This window comes from Mya arenaria, chromosome 15, assembly GCF_026914265.1.
Source record: "Mya arenaria isolate MELC-2E11 chromosome 15, ASM2691426v1".
NCBI lineage: Eukaryota > Metazoa > Mollusca > Bivalvia > Myida > Myidae > Mya > Mya arenaria.
In genome coordinates, this window is record NC_069136.1 from 368,497 (window position 1) to 388,156 (window position 19,660).

The 19,660-nt window shown below is 36.0% G+C and overlaps 1 protein-coding gene across 2 annotated transcripts; it reads left to right on the top strand.

Moving 5' to 3' along the window:
* The first annotated feature begins 7,297 nt into the window (after nt 1–7,297).
* On the top strand, nt 7,298–19,101 carry LOC128220225 (uncharacterized). Of its 2 annotated transcripts, XM_052928523.1 has the most exons (5): nt 7,298–7,332; nt 7,706–7,763; nt 12,186–12,244; nt 13,113–14,689; nt 16,682–19,101. In XM_052928523.1, the coding sequence occupies exons 4-5, from the start codon at nt 13,837–13,839 to the stop codon at nt 19,084–19,086; spliced, it is 3,258 nt and encodes a 1,085-aa protein (XP_052784483.1). In that variant the 5' UTR covers nt 7,298–7,332; nt 7,706–7,763; nt 12,186–12,244; nt 13,113–13,836; the 3' UTR covers nt 19,087–19,101. The 2 variants fall into 2 exon arrangements, with proteins under 2 accessions (XP_052784483.1, XP_052784484.1); XM_052928524.1 differs by lacking the exon at nt 7,298–7,332 and having other exon boundaries at nt 7,706–7,755.
* Nucleotides 19,102–19,660: the final 559 nt, after the last annotated feature.

Consider the following 19,660-nt stretch of genomic DNA (forward strand, 5'->3'; position numbering starts at 1 on the left):
AAGGAACCTATAACTGTTAGTATCCTACAAAAAATGTATGATAGTCTTTATGGTGAATGTAACCTAATGTCACAGAGAATGATTTGTGCATGTTTAATAGCCTTTTCTGGGTTTTTAAGAAGTGCTGAACTGTTAAAGATAAAGAGAAGTGATATTATTATAAGTACAGCATATATGGAAATATTTATAGAATCTAGTAAAACTGATCAATATAGAGACGGCGCATGGATAGTTATAGCGCGAACTGGAACTTTGTTGTGCCCTGTTAAGAATTTGGAAAAGTATATTCAATGGGCTGGATTTTCTGATCAATCTTACATATTTTGTAACTTGAGTGCTACTAAAACAGGATTTAAAGTCAGAAGTGTTAACAAGCCTATGTCTTATTCAACTCTTAGAGATTTGTTCATAAATACTTTCAAACCTTTAGTTACAGACGTTCGTAAATATGGCTTTCATTCACTTCGTTCTGGCGGGGCTACGGCTGCCGCAAACAAAGGCGTAAAAGACCGAATGTTTAAGAGACATGGACGTTGGGCGAGTGAAAAAGCGAAAGACGGTTACGTAAAAGATAGTTTAGAACAACGTTTCACAGTGCTTGGGTTTATAAATGATGAGTTCCGAATTAGTTGTGTTTTTTATAATGTCGCTTTCCCGTTCTTTATAATTCAGTTGATTGGCCATGATGCTTACAACAAATTAAACATTTGTATACTATACATGTTGTTTTTCGTCTTAGTACAAGATCGAATTAGTAAGATAGAGTGAGTAAGGATTGATTCTAGGGGACATCTTCATTCTGAAATATTAGAATCAGAGCTGCAACTCCTGGATCTAGATTGCAGGACCACTGCCATGGGCGAAAAGCCGCAGCAAACTGGAGCTTATTGGCACATCATATTCTGCAAGCAAGGCACAAAATCAATGTTTGACACAGAATAAGACTATCTTCTTCTACTGTAAAAGTATGAAAAATGCCTGTAAACACTCATTTGAGACATACATAATCTTTTATGTAGGAATTATGCTCCAGTCAATTGCAAACACCCCCCAAGCCCGGGGAATAGCGGGGACTTTGACTTTCAGTCCAGCCAACCCAGGGTAAAATCCCCGCCCTGCAGGGAAGAAATGACGTTAAAATACCCGCCAAATGCCCCCGCACTGCTATATTTTGCGCCAAGACAAAACCACCGCATTCACCCGGCATTGCAGGGACACCTGAATGGTAAAAACACAGCCCTTTTCCCCGGCTATCCCCGGTTTACCACTGGACCTGGAGGCTCCAAGGTTACAATTGACTGCCGCATAAATGCGATAAATGTGCAGAAAAGTTCATTAATTCAAAAAAAATTATGAAAAAAATATTTAAAATATAGTCTTTTGGACGATTTGCAATAACTTTTTTTAACAACTCAAAGGTTAATCTTTACTAATTGAGTACCCAGATGCATTTTGAAAGCCTTTAAACCAGACTTTCTTAGAAATCTTTCTTACAATATTCCTTTCTAAAAATTCCTTGCCAAGAACGGGTATGGAATTCCATCACTAGACCATGTTTTTATCAGCATTGGTTCTTGTCTTTGAACATACCTCTGTGGCTTCAGCAACCAGGCTGGCTATATTAAATAAACAATAAATAAGTGTTTTTAATTTATTAAAACTGAACTCTCACAGATTGAACGTTTTGATCAAATTTTATTAAACAATTGTCCCGAGATTTGCTACAGAAAAAAATCTTTTTTGTGCCAATCTGGTGTACCCTTTAAGGTATTTTAAGTGTATTTAGGTTTTTTCTTTAATGCATAAGAGGTAAAGGTTCTTATCTCAATCCCCCTGCTCACCTTTTATTGCTTTTGCCATCAGAGATGTAAACTTTTTCAATGTATTAACTTCAAGTAAATGAATATGTTCATGAATGATTGACAGTATGAATGAATGAATGAAAAGTAGCAATATTTCTTTAGATAGGGATCTCATTGTGTTGCTGTGATTGTTTAAGTAGATGTTGTTCATGTTCATAAGCTAAAAATCATATGAACACTAAATGAAACATAATTCTGCATCATGTGTAGTAAGTTGTGATACTTGTTTGCAATTAATGCAATGTTTGCTTAAAAGAGCAAACAAAATGGGCGAATAGATGCACAATACAGTCCAAAGACCAATGAAGGTCAGCAGTTTTATTAGAAAATGATATTATCTCAAAGCCGCAACAAAAACGGCATGAAAAAAAATCAATTCGGAAAGAAACAGTTCATCAATGAGCTATTGAAATAAACACTGATCATGATGTCATAACAAGCGAATGTTAATATCAAAGAGCAAGAAACATACTGGCAATTTATTTCAGGGAAATCTTGACAGAAGTCTGGTTTATTTCCAAACTTATTGCCTCCAGTAATACATAACATGGCAATACCTGCATTGCTGAAAATCTGTCCACAGCAGTAATGTTGATAACCGGGTGGCATTGATGCATTCTGAAATACCAAAAAAGTCTGTAATTTGTGCTAATCTTTCATATCTCATGTACAAGTGATTTACACTGAAATCTGATTGTTCTAAACTAAAGTAACACAACTTCTTTATGGCCAAACATTTTGCTATTTAGCATTAGTACACTGTATGAACATGACTTTTTTATTTTGTATTTCATGTTTCTTTGCCCCAATTTATGGAAATATTTTATAACAGGTTCAAGCTTTTTAAGTCCGTTATGCTTAAGATTTATCGAGTAGCTGGGGTCTTATGCACCAGTCAATTGTACCAGTCCCCCCCCACCCCCAGGTCCGGGGGTATACAGGGGATAGACGGGGAAATGGGCCGTGTGTTTACCTTTCAGTTGGCCCGCAGTGCCGGGTGAATGCGGTGGTTTTGTCTTCGCTTAAAATATAACGGGGAATGGGCCTTACCTAGGATCCTTGGGGTGCAGGGTCATTTGGCGGGGATTTTACCATTTGTTCTTCCGCACAGGGCGGGGATTTTAGCCGGCGTTGGCTGAACCAAATGTCAAAGTCCCCACTATTCCCTCTTCACAAAATTCCTGTATATCTTTTTAGTTTCAATCTCTCAACCAGCGTGTTGGTAATTGAAAGGTGTTCCCATCCTTTGATCTCGGTCAAAACATCTCACTCATCCATTGTTGAAGGTCACAGACGGTACATTCCATCCATCTTTTCAGTGACAATATCTCGCTCAGTCATAGCGATTTCTGAACTGGTCACCCGCATGTCATAAGTTTATGAAATTGATATCTTCATTGTATGATTTACTGAAAAGTGTTTTATACAAAATAATCATACTGTACCTGGCTGACGTGACAAGCTCTTCTATGTGCACCGGTATTATCTATGGTCGTAATTAAATCGGTAATCCAACAGAAATTAATTCTTTGCAATTTCTATCCGATCAACAACTGCCAAACATCTAAATAGTATCGATATTGTAAAGCCTAAAATGACAACTACTAACTGTCAAGTGTGACCTATGGTAAACAATGCGTATAAATATCTTTAATAAACAAGTGAAAACAAAGTATATATCTCAGACAATCTATAGAAATATGTTTTTTTTTTGTCTTTGTGAGTTTACCAAAAGTATTCATAGTAATTGTTCAATAGCATATTTTGAATTATTTTAATAACTAGTGGTGCGCTATTTCGCATCTCACAGTTTAAAATTTCATGAGCCTGTTTTCTTACGTGTCGTCACGCTCTGATGATTTTGGTGTCCCGCATGCACGCGCTCAATATATTTTATGAACATAAAAATACTGGTTCCATTACCTTTACGTCTTTTTTTCAGGCTGATAGTATGTGCAACTTTTGAACGAAAGTAGTGCTATGTGTGACCGTAATAGGGCTCTGCCGAGCTTCGCTCGGTTTAAAGCCCGTTATAATGTTGGCTGGTCCATTTTGATCACGTGACCCTCCATGGTACAACATAGAAACCCATTCCAAACTGAGGTCGCATTTCCACGTGACGTGAAGAACCTTTCACTTCAATACAAGTAAACGCTGCCACGTGTTTACAATCCGCAGTTCATGACCTCATAAACTCGTCCCCGGTATTTTCTAATCTTTGACAATTAACAGATATTTTTCTCACAAAGTACTCTCGCAGACTGACCGTTTTGACAACTTTATTTTTGTCTTCGAATCAGTATGGTTAACGTAAATGTCTGTACAAAATATCAAATCGCAGTTTGCATGTTTGCGATTCAAAATTGATGTTTTATGGTTAAAAGCGTTACTAACGCTCTACGAAAATTGTGTTTAATGGCGTAAAAATATTTTTTGAACATAAAAATGAAAACCTGCGATCTGATCTTTTGTCAGCAGTCTTCACTAACTGGTGTCCAAACATTTAAGCAAACAATACTGATTCTAAGATAAGGATTAAAAACAAAGTTGGCAAAACATTCAAACAGTGAGAGTGCAGCTTTTTATTTCATGCATATCGGTGAAAGAATGGAAAATATTGCTCAATGATAACTTGATCATTTCACTCGAGTGAAATGATATCATTTGATCATTCCACTCTGTACAGACAACTCGGGGCTATTTTTACATCTTTTATAGTATTTGCTTCCCTTGACTTGGAAAGTACATGTATGTAACACGTACATGTTTGTTATCGTCTGTAGTGCAGTATTATACACATTGACCGAATCGTATAGAATTGTCAAAAGCAAAGTATGCAATAGTTTTTATAAAGAAAAACATTTTTTTGCGAGTGATTATAACTATTAAAAAAGAACAAACTTACCAATTTATGTATGAACTATTTCATGGAACATACTGTTACATTTAACCCACTTGGTAGGTATCGGTTGAATATTTACTTGGCCACATGTGTTAGTAATAGAGTTGATAGATCATTACTTCCTACAACTCTAACCGCGTACACGTATGCACAAGCATTTTGAATTTGACCAATTTCCTTCAATTGTTTACCTTCATCAGTTCAACAATTCATTTTTCTTTTTAAAAATAATGTTCAGAAAAGTCTTATCCAAAAGTTGAACGATTAAGGAGTCCAGTCTTATCACATAGCTCAGATCATCGGCCATAAAAACCTTAACAATTAAAGCAGATTGAAAACCAACTAGCCTTGCTAGGCAACGGTGTTTTTCGCCATCTTGTCGAGAAAACATTCAAAGTTTGCGCTCCATCCCTCTCAAAGCATCTACGGGCATGCATATCCTCGACATTTCCTCTGGGGTCTTAGTAAACACAAAATTTAACGGAAACGTGACATTCACTTTTAATAGATATTAAACTAATTCCCTGTCTCAACAACAAAACATCCTTCGGCTGCACTGAGCATGAATTCACCCCGAAAAAATACCGTAAGATGTGGAGTCTGAGAGCGACAGTGACTAGACAGATATACACTACGAAAAACACAAAACACAGACTTCTGTTGCTTTTACGAATACACACTTGTATAAGTCCATCATTGTACAAAAAATGTCACATGCTCAAGTTTCATTTAAATGTATTTCTACGCGATACATTGTTTTATTTCGGAATGCTTTTGTTTACATACTTGTTTTGTGCCTCAATAAATGTTTAAAATGATAGGTTTGGTTGATGGAAGTAGGGTTTTATCTACAAATAATTTCAATTCCAACAATCATTTCCATCAAGTGTGGAACTTTCTGTTTTAGTGGACGGACTGCTTGCTGGTGTTAATATTCAGCATCTTGCTTCTGCAAACAGCATATTGCTTCTCATGCCACCCGAGAAATGTATAGCCCGATCCTAAACGCCAATCGTCTACTTACCAATTGACATATCCATAGAACTTTTTGATAAAACCTTTATAAATGTGGTTTATAATTAATAGATACATGGCCACAAATTATCAAGTTAAAAAGCGCCGAAATATCGCTAATATTTTTTAGAGTTAAGCTTCATAATGCATAATTAATACGTTTGTGTGCATCTATTTAGTGTATATCTATATTTTCCTGCTTTAAAATATATTTTATTTATGGATACTTGGGACCAATAACTAATCTTTATCCTAGTTGGGACTTAGTTGACAGATAGTCGTTATATCTCTTGTTGTTGGTAAAAACCTTGTTTAAACCTTGGAGTAGGATTACTTTGGTCCTTATTTTAACTACATATTTAATTCTTTAAAACTTCGATAACATTTATTATCATGCTTAAATAAGAAGAAATGACTGACAATCCCGACAAAGACCTTCAGTTGACGGCGGAAAACCCCTATAAAGAAATCTTTTCTGTTGAAAACTATTGTGTATGTTACTGGTTTGTCTGATTATGAGACCAAGTACCGTTTTGATCTTCCCACTATGTTCTGTATACATTCAACATCATTCAACATGCACATTCATCCCTTCAAGTACAAAATCCCAGATCCCAAGTCAGCCAGCCCACCAACCAGCCATCCGTATAAACCAACACGGAAACAAAAGCATAATATCACCCATTAAAACGTAAATATTCATACTTTTGTGGTTTTCCTCTATTTCTATATCGTCAGCTGATGTTTGTTTGTTTTTGTTTTTTTGTAATTTAATACGATCCTGTAAACGATACTGACAATGGTATACCCACGGGTACCGTACTGCGTGAGACGGATGTTTTTGTTTCATTTACCTGTGACGTGTGCTGATTTATTTTTATAAGTGCTCGTATTTTTAATTGTAGCTAAAATAATTTGCTATATTATAAGTTACGGGGTTAGAAGGTGATCAAATATGGGATATACGGGGCAAAGAAAACCATATCGGGTGATATCAGGTGACAGCCTCTCACCCGGTATGGTTTTCCATGCCCCGGATATCAAATTTCGGGTCACTTGCTAACCCCGTAACATATAATATCAACCCGCAGTGGGATATGCAACCCAGCCGTTTATTTATTAAATACTGTACAGTAACATGGAAGAATATATACATTGGAAAAAAATGTTTTGTTTAAAAAATAAAGATACTGTCTCTGTCTCTCACATAAATTATTTTGGCATTTAGATTCCTTTAAAATGTTTACAAACTGAGCCATTTTTGTAATTAGTTTAACACCAGAAAGCATCAATAATTTCCAGACACGTATTCAACCTGATCTCACCTCATATGGCATCAGTTTACATCCTTGGAAAATTGCTACCACTGTGCTGCAAGTAATGCACATTCTAGATAAAACTAACATTATGTAAAATGCTTTCTGTTTCTGTTTGCATAATTCAAGGAACACATTGATGTGTATCGTAGTGCCTGCACAGTGTGGGAATATAACAAGTATATTTTCAGAAAATCATCTTAGTCATAAATGAAATGTGGACATGGTGATTGGCAAGGTAAACTATTGCTGTATTTGTATGTATTGTATCAATTATTGTATATACTCTACGAGGTAGTATCTGCAATTAACTAAACGTTAATTTAAGTCAAATTGATGATCTTCGTTTTGTAACGGTAGTGAATCTAACCCGATTTCTGACTAAGCTGTTTGGATCGAAAAATGAATACATAATGTAAACTAAGGCGCTACCTTTAAGGGCTTGAATTATTATTGTCAAAAACGTTTCAGTTAAATTTTATGATATTACTTAGTACAACGTTCCAGGAATGGAAGGGAAATGTTTGTCATATGTTTAGTGCCTTCCACATTGCAAAAATTGTTAGACAAGGCTAAAATATAAACTATTTCAAGTTTTTTATGTTTTTCAGGAACACTCTTGTTAGAAGAAAACGATTCAGCGTTTACAACAACTTTTAGGGTAATAAGGTAATTTTACGAATTTGTTTTTATCAGATTTCGGATCTATTTATTAAAATGAATGATATATTGAGATAAAAAGATACCTCGCTGATTTAAACCCGTAGTTATCTTATCTTATGCAAATATACTGGTAAATATAAATAAGTGTAACAGTAAGCTATTGTGAGTGTTTAAAATGATATAAAGGTCGTTCATGTACATGTTTTATTATAAAGTATGTACAAGTATATGGTCATAATTATAGTATTATTTACAATTATGGACTAATTTGAGGTGATATTCACCAGTGGACTTTTAATTGCTTTCACCTGGTTAATGTTTTATTACTATAGTAAAATTTTAGAAAATCAAAATCGAAAGTTTGAATTTTCCATGAAATTTATTTTCAGAACATTTCTGAAGCCTTCTTTAAAATAAACAAATTAACAGATAGTCTGTCTTGGGTCTAATGTAGTGCTCTTGGGCTTGCCGCTATTAGTTAATATGCTACATGGGTGGGTCCTGAATTTGGCGTTACAGGAAACGTATATTGGCGGGGGTAACTTTTGAAAATCTTCGTCTTATCAGCAAAACAGGAGGTCAAAATTGAGAGATGGTCGTATATCATCTCGTTTTTCTGAAAACAGATTATCACAAAAAGAACAGATTTTGTGAAATAGTAGTTATTTTTAAATAATTGTCTTTTAATTTTGTTTTGACCGCTGAATTTAATCTATACTACATCATGTACTTTGTTATTTACTGTTGTGTTAAAATTTTATGAAGTGAAAACCTCTGAGGAATTGTGCATATTACAAAGACAGTGATACTAAGATATTAAATTATCCTCAGCAAAGGAGTGATTCGAGGGAAAAGGAGGAAAACAACAACAGCGGTGTGTGCTGGTTTATTTGTCTCTCACCAATTTTGTTCAAAAGTCTATTTCCGAAAAAATTTCTTATTCCTTGATAATCTTTCATTTTTCAAAAATAGATATTTCATTTTTGTTTCTGAAAAAAGCCTATTTTTAGTAATTTTATTTGCAATTTATTGATTTGATATTTCTGATAATATTTTTTTATTAATTCCTCTTTTTAACCAACTTAATAATCACAGATCCTGATCCTATTGGTTAAACATTACCCTTGATACTTCTGAAACATATCATATCTGCATCCTATTGGTAATCATTTCGCTTGATACTACTGAATAATCTCAGATCTTGATCCTATTGGTGAAACATTACTCTTGTTACTTAATAATATCCCGACTTAGTTGACGCTTACCATAGCCATAAGTATAACAAGTCAAAATCGCTAAACAATTAGTCTCTAGTTCATAAGTTGATACTCATAACAACCTACAAAATAACATCTTTTTATATTTTTACAGTATAACAGACGTTTTTGAACTTGATTTCATATAACCTCTGTATAATTAGGACCATGAAATACTATATAGCGTTCAAGATGGCCGCCAGAAATATCTTATTTTGTCTCTAAACATTGCACACATTCAAATTGATAAGACTATTTACTTCATTGTATATTGCTCTTTTTCCAAGTTTTTCAAGTTCCAAGTTATATGCTGCATTGATTAGCTCAAGTTCAAGGCAATTTAACGTTCAAAGAACAAAAAGCCCACACAATTTGATGCTTATTCAATATGTGTGTATCCAATCTTAGACAACATGAATGTAAATTGAATATTCATTTACATCAGCTTTCTTTTTATAGAATGGTTAACATAATTTAGTAAACTACTGGTGTCAAAGTTAGAGTAAGGACCCTCTCAGAAAATCTCTAATACGTCCACCAAAGCCAATATGGCTACCACGTGACATTGATTATTTGTTTTAAAGATAGAGCTGAACATTGGTTTGGTTGGCTTTGAATGGGCTTTATGGTTGCCAAAATGTTTAGTAATTTGGCCTTTTCGGTTTGTTTGGCACTGAATGGGGCAAAAGTATGCACTCTTTAAGTCTTAATAAGAGCTGCATATAGTCATGTTTGTTGGGCTCTGAACGTGCTATTCGGCACTGATTGTGCTTTATAAAAGTTTCACTTGTGTTTATTTTGGCTTTGAATGGGGTTTATGGTTGTCAAAATGTGGCGCTTTTGGAATTTAGTAGGCTTTTAATAAGAAATACTCATATTATTTCTAAGCGATGAATGGTCGCCAAACTGTTTTTGGGCACAGAATAGTCTTTATTAGAGCAATAAATAAATCCGTTTGATTATCATTAAATGGGCTTCATGGTTGCGGCAATGTGGTCTGTTTGAAGTTTAGTGGGCTTAATTTGAGCTGCATATGTGTGGTTCTGTTATCAAATTGGCTGTTTGGCTACCATCACGTGTTCTATTTGGTACTGAGTTTGCTTAATGATAGCAGAACAAGGGTATGTGTTGCGCCAAATTTGGCTGATAAATTTAAAATGTTATCTTGTTGGCATTGCAAAGGCTTTATTATAAACACTTTGTTTGTTTTGCTCTGAATGTAATTACTGGTTGCGATCAATGTAGCACAGTGGAGCTACACATGCGTTTGTTTGGCTCTCAATTTGTTTTATTGTAGCAAACATTAATGCAATAGAGAACTGGACTGACTTAAGTATAGACCCTTTGAGGTTTGTTTGTATATAAAAAATGCTTTATTGTATTCACTAAAGGCTTCTGTGGTTAGGAATGCCATTTTAAATGCTATTTTGGTGTTCACCATGTGGTATGTTTTACACTACATAAAACATAGGGGAAATTTGGATTAACATGGTGCTGGATCGACTTGAGAACCGATATCGCATAAATATTGAGAACAATCTATGGTGGCTGTATGACAGATTTGGTTAGATGGAAGCTAAAACATGGTTGAATGAGCTCTCTTGACTGTAACAACAATAAGTGTATAGAAAGCTGCCGGAGACCTGTTTTGTCTACAAGATACAATTTGAAATTGCCGCCTTATGAGGTTTGAGACACTTAGTGTTCTTATAGAAACACGATTTGGCTTTCTTAATCGTTATTGGACCTGGGGAAGAATGTTTTCAGGGAGGGGGGGGGGGGGGGCTGAAATATTAACTCATCAGGTTAGAAAAACACTGGTTAAGTTTGAGTGGTGATAATTCTGGCTGTATAGGACTGGAGGAAACTCACACACATATTGTATATGAAGCTTGTTAAGTACAGGATGCGCTAAAGTAGGGGTATTGTATCGTAAGCTTTTAATTTAAATATTTGGAAAGAGATGAAATGAAATAATATGTGGTAATTGATTTCATTAGTGTTATGACTTTTTCAATAAAATGAAGAAATAAGTAATAGCCTTGTCGAAATTGGTCATATTTGTATTTTGGTATTCAAATGAAATTGAACTTGATGCTTAAATGCATCATACAACAGTTATATCGTATATATCTATAAAATTATATGTTTAAATGCGACCTGGGAAAATTTGCACCTGGTGTATTCTTGGGCGCGTTCATATGGTAGATTAGAACATGAACTTACTTGCTTGCACGTATTCACGTTTATTTTACTGGAACGAAAATGAAGAGTATGTAAAGTTGGTAACTTGTTAAGTATCAGCTGAAATAGGAGTGCGACAGCGTTTATAGGCAAACACATTTGAAAGTTTAGCATTCCATTTGATTGCGTATGAGCGTCCAAGAAAGACTAAATAGCTTAACTTGAAAACAAAAGATTTACACAAATACATGTTTCAATTCTTTGTAAAAACAGTATTCTTTGAAATTTAAAAGAGGTTTTAAAGAGTAAACAAACTTGCATTCATATAGATTTTCCTTCTTTACTTTTATACCGTTTAGCAGTGCAAAATTAAACAAATACTCAAAATTAAATTATCATGAAATACCACGGGTACCCCAATTTACCCCTACTCCAGATTAGGGGCAAGTTTGTACCATTGGTAAATTTACCCGCCCCCCCCCCCTGGGTATTAGCGTTCTTACGCACATATTTTCACCTGTGGTTCGTTTGCCCACAGGGGTAACTTTGTCCCTGAGGGTGAATATCCTTACAATAAAGTAACAACAAAGTCAAACAGTATAATATTTAAACCTCTTTGAATCAACACTTTTTTTCGGCGATTGTTTTCATATTTCAGTCCTTTGTAGAAACTGTATTCTTTGAAATTTACAAGAGGTTTTAGAAAGTTAACACTTGTATTAATATCAATTTTCCTTTCGCTAATTGGATCATGTAACTTACAAAAGCTCGGTCTGATTTAAGACACAAAATCTGCACAAATTTAACATACGCTCATATACCATCTGAAGTATCATATTAGTTTACAATTAAAATAAAAACCTCGTTTTAATATACGCTGTTTACCAATATTGCTGCCCTGGACTATCTGTTTATTTCAGTTTGTCAATTAACAAACACGTAAAGGTAACGCAATATCATAGTATAAGTTGTTATCATCCTGTTTCAGATATCGAGTGATGAAGACGGTGAAGATGGATAAAGCCATTACATCGCAATATTGACAAGGTACGCCCTCATCGAGATTAGATGTAATAGTATTGTACATTTCAATAAGGAGACCCTTTCAAACGAACTGCGACTAACAGAAATGGATTTTGATGTGCAGTTTTGGGCATATTGTGAACTATATTTTACAGTAAAATTAACTGATTGTTTTTAAAATTACCGTGACCTTCATTACTTGTCGCACCATGTGTACTGCAGTTTTTACAGCTCGTCTGTCTTTTGATGAAAAAGTCGGAGATATTTCGTCGTCGTCGACTTGCTGATGCATTGTTGACAATATTGCAAAATCCGTAGATTTTTAAATGGGTAATGAGTACAAGTTTTCAAACTTGTTATGTTTTATTGATGTTAATGTGAAACTTGGTACACATGTTTACAATGACAACACTCATACCTCAAGGGTCTCATTTGAAATTAAAATGGTAAGGCCACAATTAAAAAAAAATGTTTTCTGTTTCCCTACCCACAACTGTTGGGGAGGGTAGGCAGATAGGGATTGTTTTTATAATTATATATATTTGCCCCTATAGTATGCACCTTTTGGCTTCTAACGCCCTCTTGTAGAAATGAAACGGTATCAAATGTGACACCACACACGGCCTACAATTTTATTTGAGTCAGGTCGTATTACTGCAAACAATGTTTTGAACGATGGCCTAACAACCTGAATTTGAAAACGAAAGAAATTTACATAATTAAGTTTTGCAAGGCCCCCTTGATATCCTCATAAGTGCTTGTCGTTTTGCTGCTTGGACAGCGAGGTTTCGCATCCGCTTGTGGTGTTTTTGTTTTATATCTTTTAAGCTCCTTCTTTAAAATATCATAATATATATAAGGTGTATATTCATTTTTTTGTTGGATTTTTTAGGGAAACCGTCGGATTTCTTTGTTAGCGATGGCCAGCGGGAATGACTTTAATGAGTTGGCTATATCTCTCCAAATTTCTTCACTGTCTACAAAGCCTGATAATGAATCAAAAGATTCATCTGATAAAAGAATGAACAATGACGTTGTGAACCAAATAACTGTTGATAAACAAGATTTTCCCAGAAGTTTGCCATTAGATAAAGATATTGCAAACATAAATGAGGCATTCGGAGGTGCGAAGCCAAAACAAGGTCATTGGCACAGCGATCGACATAGGACACACAGCGGTAGTAGTCGAGAAATACAAACCTTTGGGTATGAAAACAAACAAAAGCAGTATTCAATACTTGAAAACAAAGATCGCGAGGCAAGTTATGTTGAACAAAACACAGACACTCGTCGACAATCGATAATCAGTGAAAGTACGAGTTTGGCGTACGACAACCCTGAATGGCGAAATTTAGCATCAGAAGATAAAAGCAACTTATCAGGCAAGCGATTCCCAATCAATGCCGACGTGACAAAACAAAAATCATTCTTTAAATCCGCAGAGAGTTCAAGAACAATTGGAAACACAGCAAATGCTGGTTTTGATCCAGTGCCAGATGTAGATGCAAAACATAAACGAGCAGAAAATGAAGCAAAACTTAGTTTTTCTCAAAACGCAAACATTAATGGCAGAACAGGAACTTCCAGAAATAAACTAAGTAAAGGAGGGACACAAAATGCAAATACTATCAATACACGTGACAAAAATGTTCGAAATAACGGGAATACGAGGAAAACTGATGACAAAAGAAAACATACACAGGTTTTTTTTTGTGGTTTGTGATGAAGTTTCAAATGAGCGGAGATTTCAAGATCTTTTATATCATCGGATAGATAGACCGAAGTGGTTGACCTTAGAGGTTAAATGTGTGGAGAAAATGGTAGGATCAAGCGAAGGCTGCACCTTGATATCAGCGTCATTTGAAAGTGCAAACACTGCCAAAAGAGCTGTGAATCTTCTGCACAGTTCCAACAAAGTCTCGTCGAGTAAAATACATGGATTCTTTAGCAAGGAAAAAGCTCTAGGTGAGAACCTGACAAACAAACGTCAGGCTGAATTTCAAAGAGCTCTTGAAGAATTGATTGAAACAACAGAACTAGTTGTGGACAAACATGATGCAAAAATTAAGCAAACGGAAAATGAAATGGTGGAAATAGACAACGATTTGCATCGCGGAAAGCAAATTCCAATCAATCAGTTTGACAATCTTTCAAGCAAGAAGTCGGCTTTGGATGACAAGTTGCAGGAGCTGCAATCACAAAAAGGAGAGTTTTGTAAATACATCAAAGCCATGAAAACAAAAATTGAAGATATCATACAGAGCGATAGATTCGTTAATGATTTAAAAGAAATTCGAAAGGCTCTTGGGGTCGAGTGCCGGCGTTTAGAAGCAGCCCTACCGATGTATGCAAGAAGAGAAGACATCATAACAACTATACGGAACAACCAAGTTTCTGTGATCATTGGCGAAACAGGGTCGGGAAAATCCACGCAGATGGTCCAGTACCTGTACCAAGCAGGATTTGGAGGTATTTAATGTATTTATAAATATATTTGTATAGTCTCATGATGGCAGACATTTACAATTCATAAAATTCAGGGTAGTAAATCTCATTATTTTCAAAAGTATGCAGTTTAATAATTTAATAGAAAAGAAAAAAATATATTAACGTTAATTAGATATTAGATAATTGATACACGTACTCAAAATGTAACACTGACTCTCAATTGTATACCCCCTGATTGATATATTTGGGTTTATAAGGTGTTGCAATTGTCCTGTGCAGTCACGTCCGTTTATAACATCTTCTGTCGCATATAGCTCAGAATGTATTGCACATATACGCATGAAAGTGAGCATGGAAAATTGTGCACATGCATTTTGTTCGACAATTCACATCGTTTAACCCTTGTTATGGCCTTTAATGATAAAAAAATGGTTTGAAAAATATTTTGTCGCATGTAGCTCCAAACGTTATGCACTTACACTCATGAAAATTCATAAAAATGTTGATCAGCATGGTCTGCTCAGCAACTGCCATTTGTATCACATTTCACTCTGTTCAAAAATGGATTTTTAACCTTTATTTAATATATAATGGTCTGAAAGATATTGTGTTGCGTGTAACACATATTGCAACTACACTCATCCATATCATAGGAATGTTAGTCCATATGATCTGTTGTGCACCGACCGTTAATGAACCATTTCGCTCGTAAATTCCACAACTCATTTAGCCATCCTTTGTAAAGTAAAATCTGGGCTATTCGTTAATTCTGTGATAGCTTGTATCTCGAATACCGTTCATTCATTTTGACGTTATACTTAACACCATCACAGAAGTTAAATTATAATATGAATAATAAGGTGATTTCATATTGGCCCAGTTATTTGTCCGAGGTTAGCTGTATTTGCCTGAGCTCGAATTAGTTTATTAATTAACTACCACGTATGGTTCGCCATTTTGGTTAAAAAAAAACATTCTTATAACTATGAATAATAAGGTGATTTCATATTGGCCCAGTAATTTGTCCGAGGTTAGCTGTATTTGCCTGAGCTCGAATTAGTTTACTAAGTAACTACCACGTATGGTTCGCCATTTTGCTTAAAAAAATATTCTTATAACTTACCTCAAGTTTATACAAGTGTATTTGAAGCTTGTTTATTTTCTAGACTTGACTTTGCTGATTTTGGCATGCATCCTATAGTGACATTGCACATACTTATGAATAAAGCACTGTACAGTCTAAGGAAGCATGTCTTTTCGTTTTTATTTCGTAGATCAAAATGGAGGAATCTCATATTGGCCGAGTTTGGTTGATATTGGCCGAGTTTGGTTGATATTGGCCGAGTTTTGAAATAAATTGTCTTCAATTGTCTGGTATTGGTACCGCGATTGTCCCCGTATCGCGCCAAATACATTATAGTTGATTAATAATACTTTATATGATCATCTACACAAATTATGGCCGCTGACTGACATTTTCGGCACGTTTTTGCTCTATGACATCCTTTTATGTATAACGATCAAGTAACAACGCCGTAAAACTTTAACTGCAATATTTATGTTTCTTCACCCCTCAGACAATTAATATAAATAATTAAAGTTTTGCGGCATTTGCGAATATTCATTTATATCATAAAAGCGTTAATGCTAGTGTTATGATTTTTCACCTAAGTGTTCAAGGCCACAATCCTTACTACAAAGTTTGGCTTCTAATTGACTTTGAAAGGATTAATAAAGGTGATCGGCATGTTGGGACCATAGTCATATCACTAGAATGTCTATACAATTATCATTATATTAACGCTTTTCTTTTAAGACCATAAAACAATTATTTAAGTTATGTTTCCCAATATGCCCTGTTTTAGATTCAACGTGTTTCATCAAGCATGCATGCTAATCAGTTTAGACAGAGTGGATATTCGAGCACGCTGTCTTACGACAGCAGCTGCTTTTGTTTGAAGTAACTGCGTAGATTGATCGAGGATGAGCTTTATATAACATTCTACTTTTCAGACAAAGGCCTTATTGCTTGCACTCAGCCTAGAAAGATTGCAGCAATCAGTCTGGCGACCCATGTATCCAAAGAACTAGCCTCAAGCGTTGGACAAATCGTTGGCTACCAAGTAGGCATGCAGATGAAGAAAACAGAGATCACAAAGGTTTTGTACATGACTGACCATTTGTTACTGAATGAATGTTTAGCAGATAGGTCGTTGACAAAGTACTCTTGTGTAATTATCGATGAGGCCCATGAGAGAAGCATTCACACCGATTTGCTTTTAGGACTTCTTAAGCAGTGTATGAAAACCAGGCCGGAATTCAAAGTCATTGTGACTTCTGCCACCATTTACCCAGACATATTTGTTCAGTACTTTGGGGGACCACTTAATTGCCCGGTTTTGAGTGTTTCCGGTCGTGCATTTCCCGTAGATGTCATTTGGGATCATGACGAAATGAACGATAGCCCATATCCAAACGATTTTGAGAAGAAAGCTCTTCAAAAAGCCATCGACATCCACACAACAACTGATGTAAATTCTGGGGATATCCTTGTCTTTCTTACATCTGCTATTGAGACAACACGGTGTGCGGAACGATTCAAACAAAAATGCGGAGACCAAACTTGCATCTGTTTTCCGCTACACAGAAGATTAAAGCCAGAGGAGCAACAACTTGTTTTCGACCCAACTCAGAAGGGAAAGCGAAAGGTCATTTTCTCGACTAACATTGCTGAGACTTCAATCACCATAGATGGCATTAAGTATGTGATAGACACTGGGCTGGCAAAAGAAATGCGATTTGATCCAAAACGGAACATGAGTTCTCTGGACGTTGTGTCGGTAAGCAAGAGCTCCGCCAATCAGCGTAAAGGAAGGGCAGGAAGAACTGCGCCAGGAACATGTTACAGACTCTATGCCCAAACGGACTTCAGCAAAATGGATAAATCTGGAACGCCTGAAATATTACGTATCCATGTTACTCAAGGTATTTTGAAACTTTTGCAAATGAAGGTAAATCCTGTTGACTTTGATTATGTTCAGTCACCCTCAGAAGCGGCAATGAAAAGCGCAGTCGAAGAGCTAATGAGTATTGGAGCTGTTGACGAGGATGGAATTACTGAGCTAGGAGAATGGATAGTGCGACTCCCTATTGAACCAAGGCTTGGGTTGATGGTTAAAACGGGAATTGATATGGGAGTTCCTCTTGAATCGTGTGTCATTGCAACTTGTTGCAATCAACAAGTGTTTTTCCGCGCTGGTTCAGATGAAGAGAAAAAACTAGCTGATATGAAGAAGCTAGAGTTCTGTCACATTGGAGGTGACTTACTGACTATGTTATCAGTATATAGAGAGTGGGATAAAGTCAACGAAAAGGGAAAGGGCAAATGGTGTAATGCAAATAGTGTGAATGGAAAATCAATGAAAGTCGTTCGGGACATGGTCAATGAAATATGTACATCACTGAAGAGAGAGTTGGATGTGAAAATTCAGCATGAGTTTATTGAAGTAGCTGAGGCCGAGTCACGTATAGGAAAGTTGATTTTTGAATGCATGTACTCTAACCTAGGTTATTATCTTGGTCATGAAAGTGCAGGATACCTGATTGTAAACCGCAATCACAGGGTACAGATACACCCTTCTTCAGCCCTGATTTCGTTAGGCCTTCAACCTGAATGGATAATCTTCAACAAAGTTTTGAAAACCTCTTCAGATTTTATCACTGAGATAACGCCAGTTCCAGAACAATACATTGAGGAGGCCGAGGGCTCAAACAAAATTAAACTGAACAGAACAGCATTGGCCAATCAACGTATTGAACGGGTATGCACAATTCCAATTGGGAAACATGTGTTTTGGAAGTTTGTTGGACCAATGCACAAGGATCGAAAGTCATTAGAAGCGAACATTCAAGATGTTTGCAACGGTTCCATTGTGATAATTGAAGCAAATAAACGGAGAGGTGAAATAGTGTTGTTTGCTGTCTCACAATATTCTGAGGTTGCGTTGGACATACTTAAGGAAAACCTCAAACCATTACCAGCTCAGCTATTGAACGAACGAATAGAAGAGGCCTTGGGCAAATCAGGCGTTAGGGTGGTTATAAAAGAAGGTGGTGAGGTTGCTGATATATTGATGCCTGATCAATACAGAGCCTGTAACATCAAGGAGAACGAGTCTGGTAAATATCCCATAGCGGATGACGAGGTACACAGCGCATTGTCAAAGTACGGACCACTAGAGCAGATATGGCAAACAACAGGACCGAAGAGCAAAAGCAGTATATTTTGGGGAAAAGTTACATTTGCAAATGAAAGCGATGCGAAGAAAGCTGTAACTGGCGTTATGAAAGAAGATGACAGGTTGTTTTCTCTCGTTCCAATTACTTTTTCTGCAGAACACCAAACCAACAAGGTTTAACCATAAAGCTTAGCTGGACACGTCGTATGGGAAAAGGAATTGGTTTCGTGTCTTGTAACAAACCAGAAGACGTTACTCTCTTAAGTAACTTGAGGATACAGGTATTGGACAAGATTAGTTCTATCAAGCCAGCCAAACAACGCCCAGATGTAAAGAAGTCCGATCTTTGCATAACTGGACTCTCTTTGAATGCTTGTGAGGAAGATGTCAAAGAAGCACTCGCACATTCACTTGGTGTTGATAATTCTAAAAGTCGTTTCAACGTTATTATCCCGCGAGTAAATTGTCCTCTTCGAACGAATGAACTTGGATTGGTACGAACAGAGATGACGAATATGTTGTCTACGTTGTCCAGACCGGATCATTTCCGATTAAATGTACGGGAGTACAAACAACAAACAGTGACTGCTAACGCATTTGCCACTTACAATGACGCAGACATGTGCGAAGATGTTGCTAACAAGATAAATAGTGGATATAGTTATATCAATGGCTGCAAAGTACGCGCGATGGTTGACTACAAATCATCTGTGCATGTAAAAGGGTCCTTGTTTCATGTTCTGAAACAAGACAT

Coding starts and splice junctions, on each gene's coding strand:
- LOC128220225 (XM_052928523.1), top strand. CDS start 13,837: ATGCAAATACTATCAATACACGTGACAAAAATGTTCGAAATAACGGGA. Junction 14,690..16,681: donor GTACCAAGCAGGATTTGGAG/GTATTTAATGTA, acceptor TCTACTTTTCAG/ACAAAGGCCTTATTGCTTGC.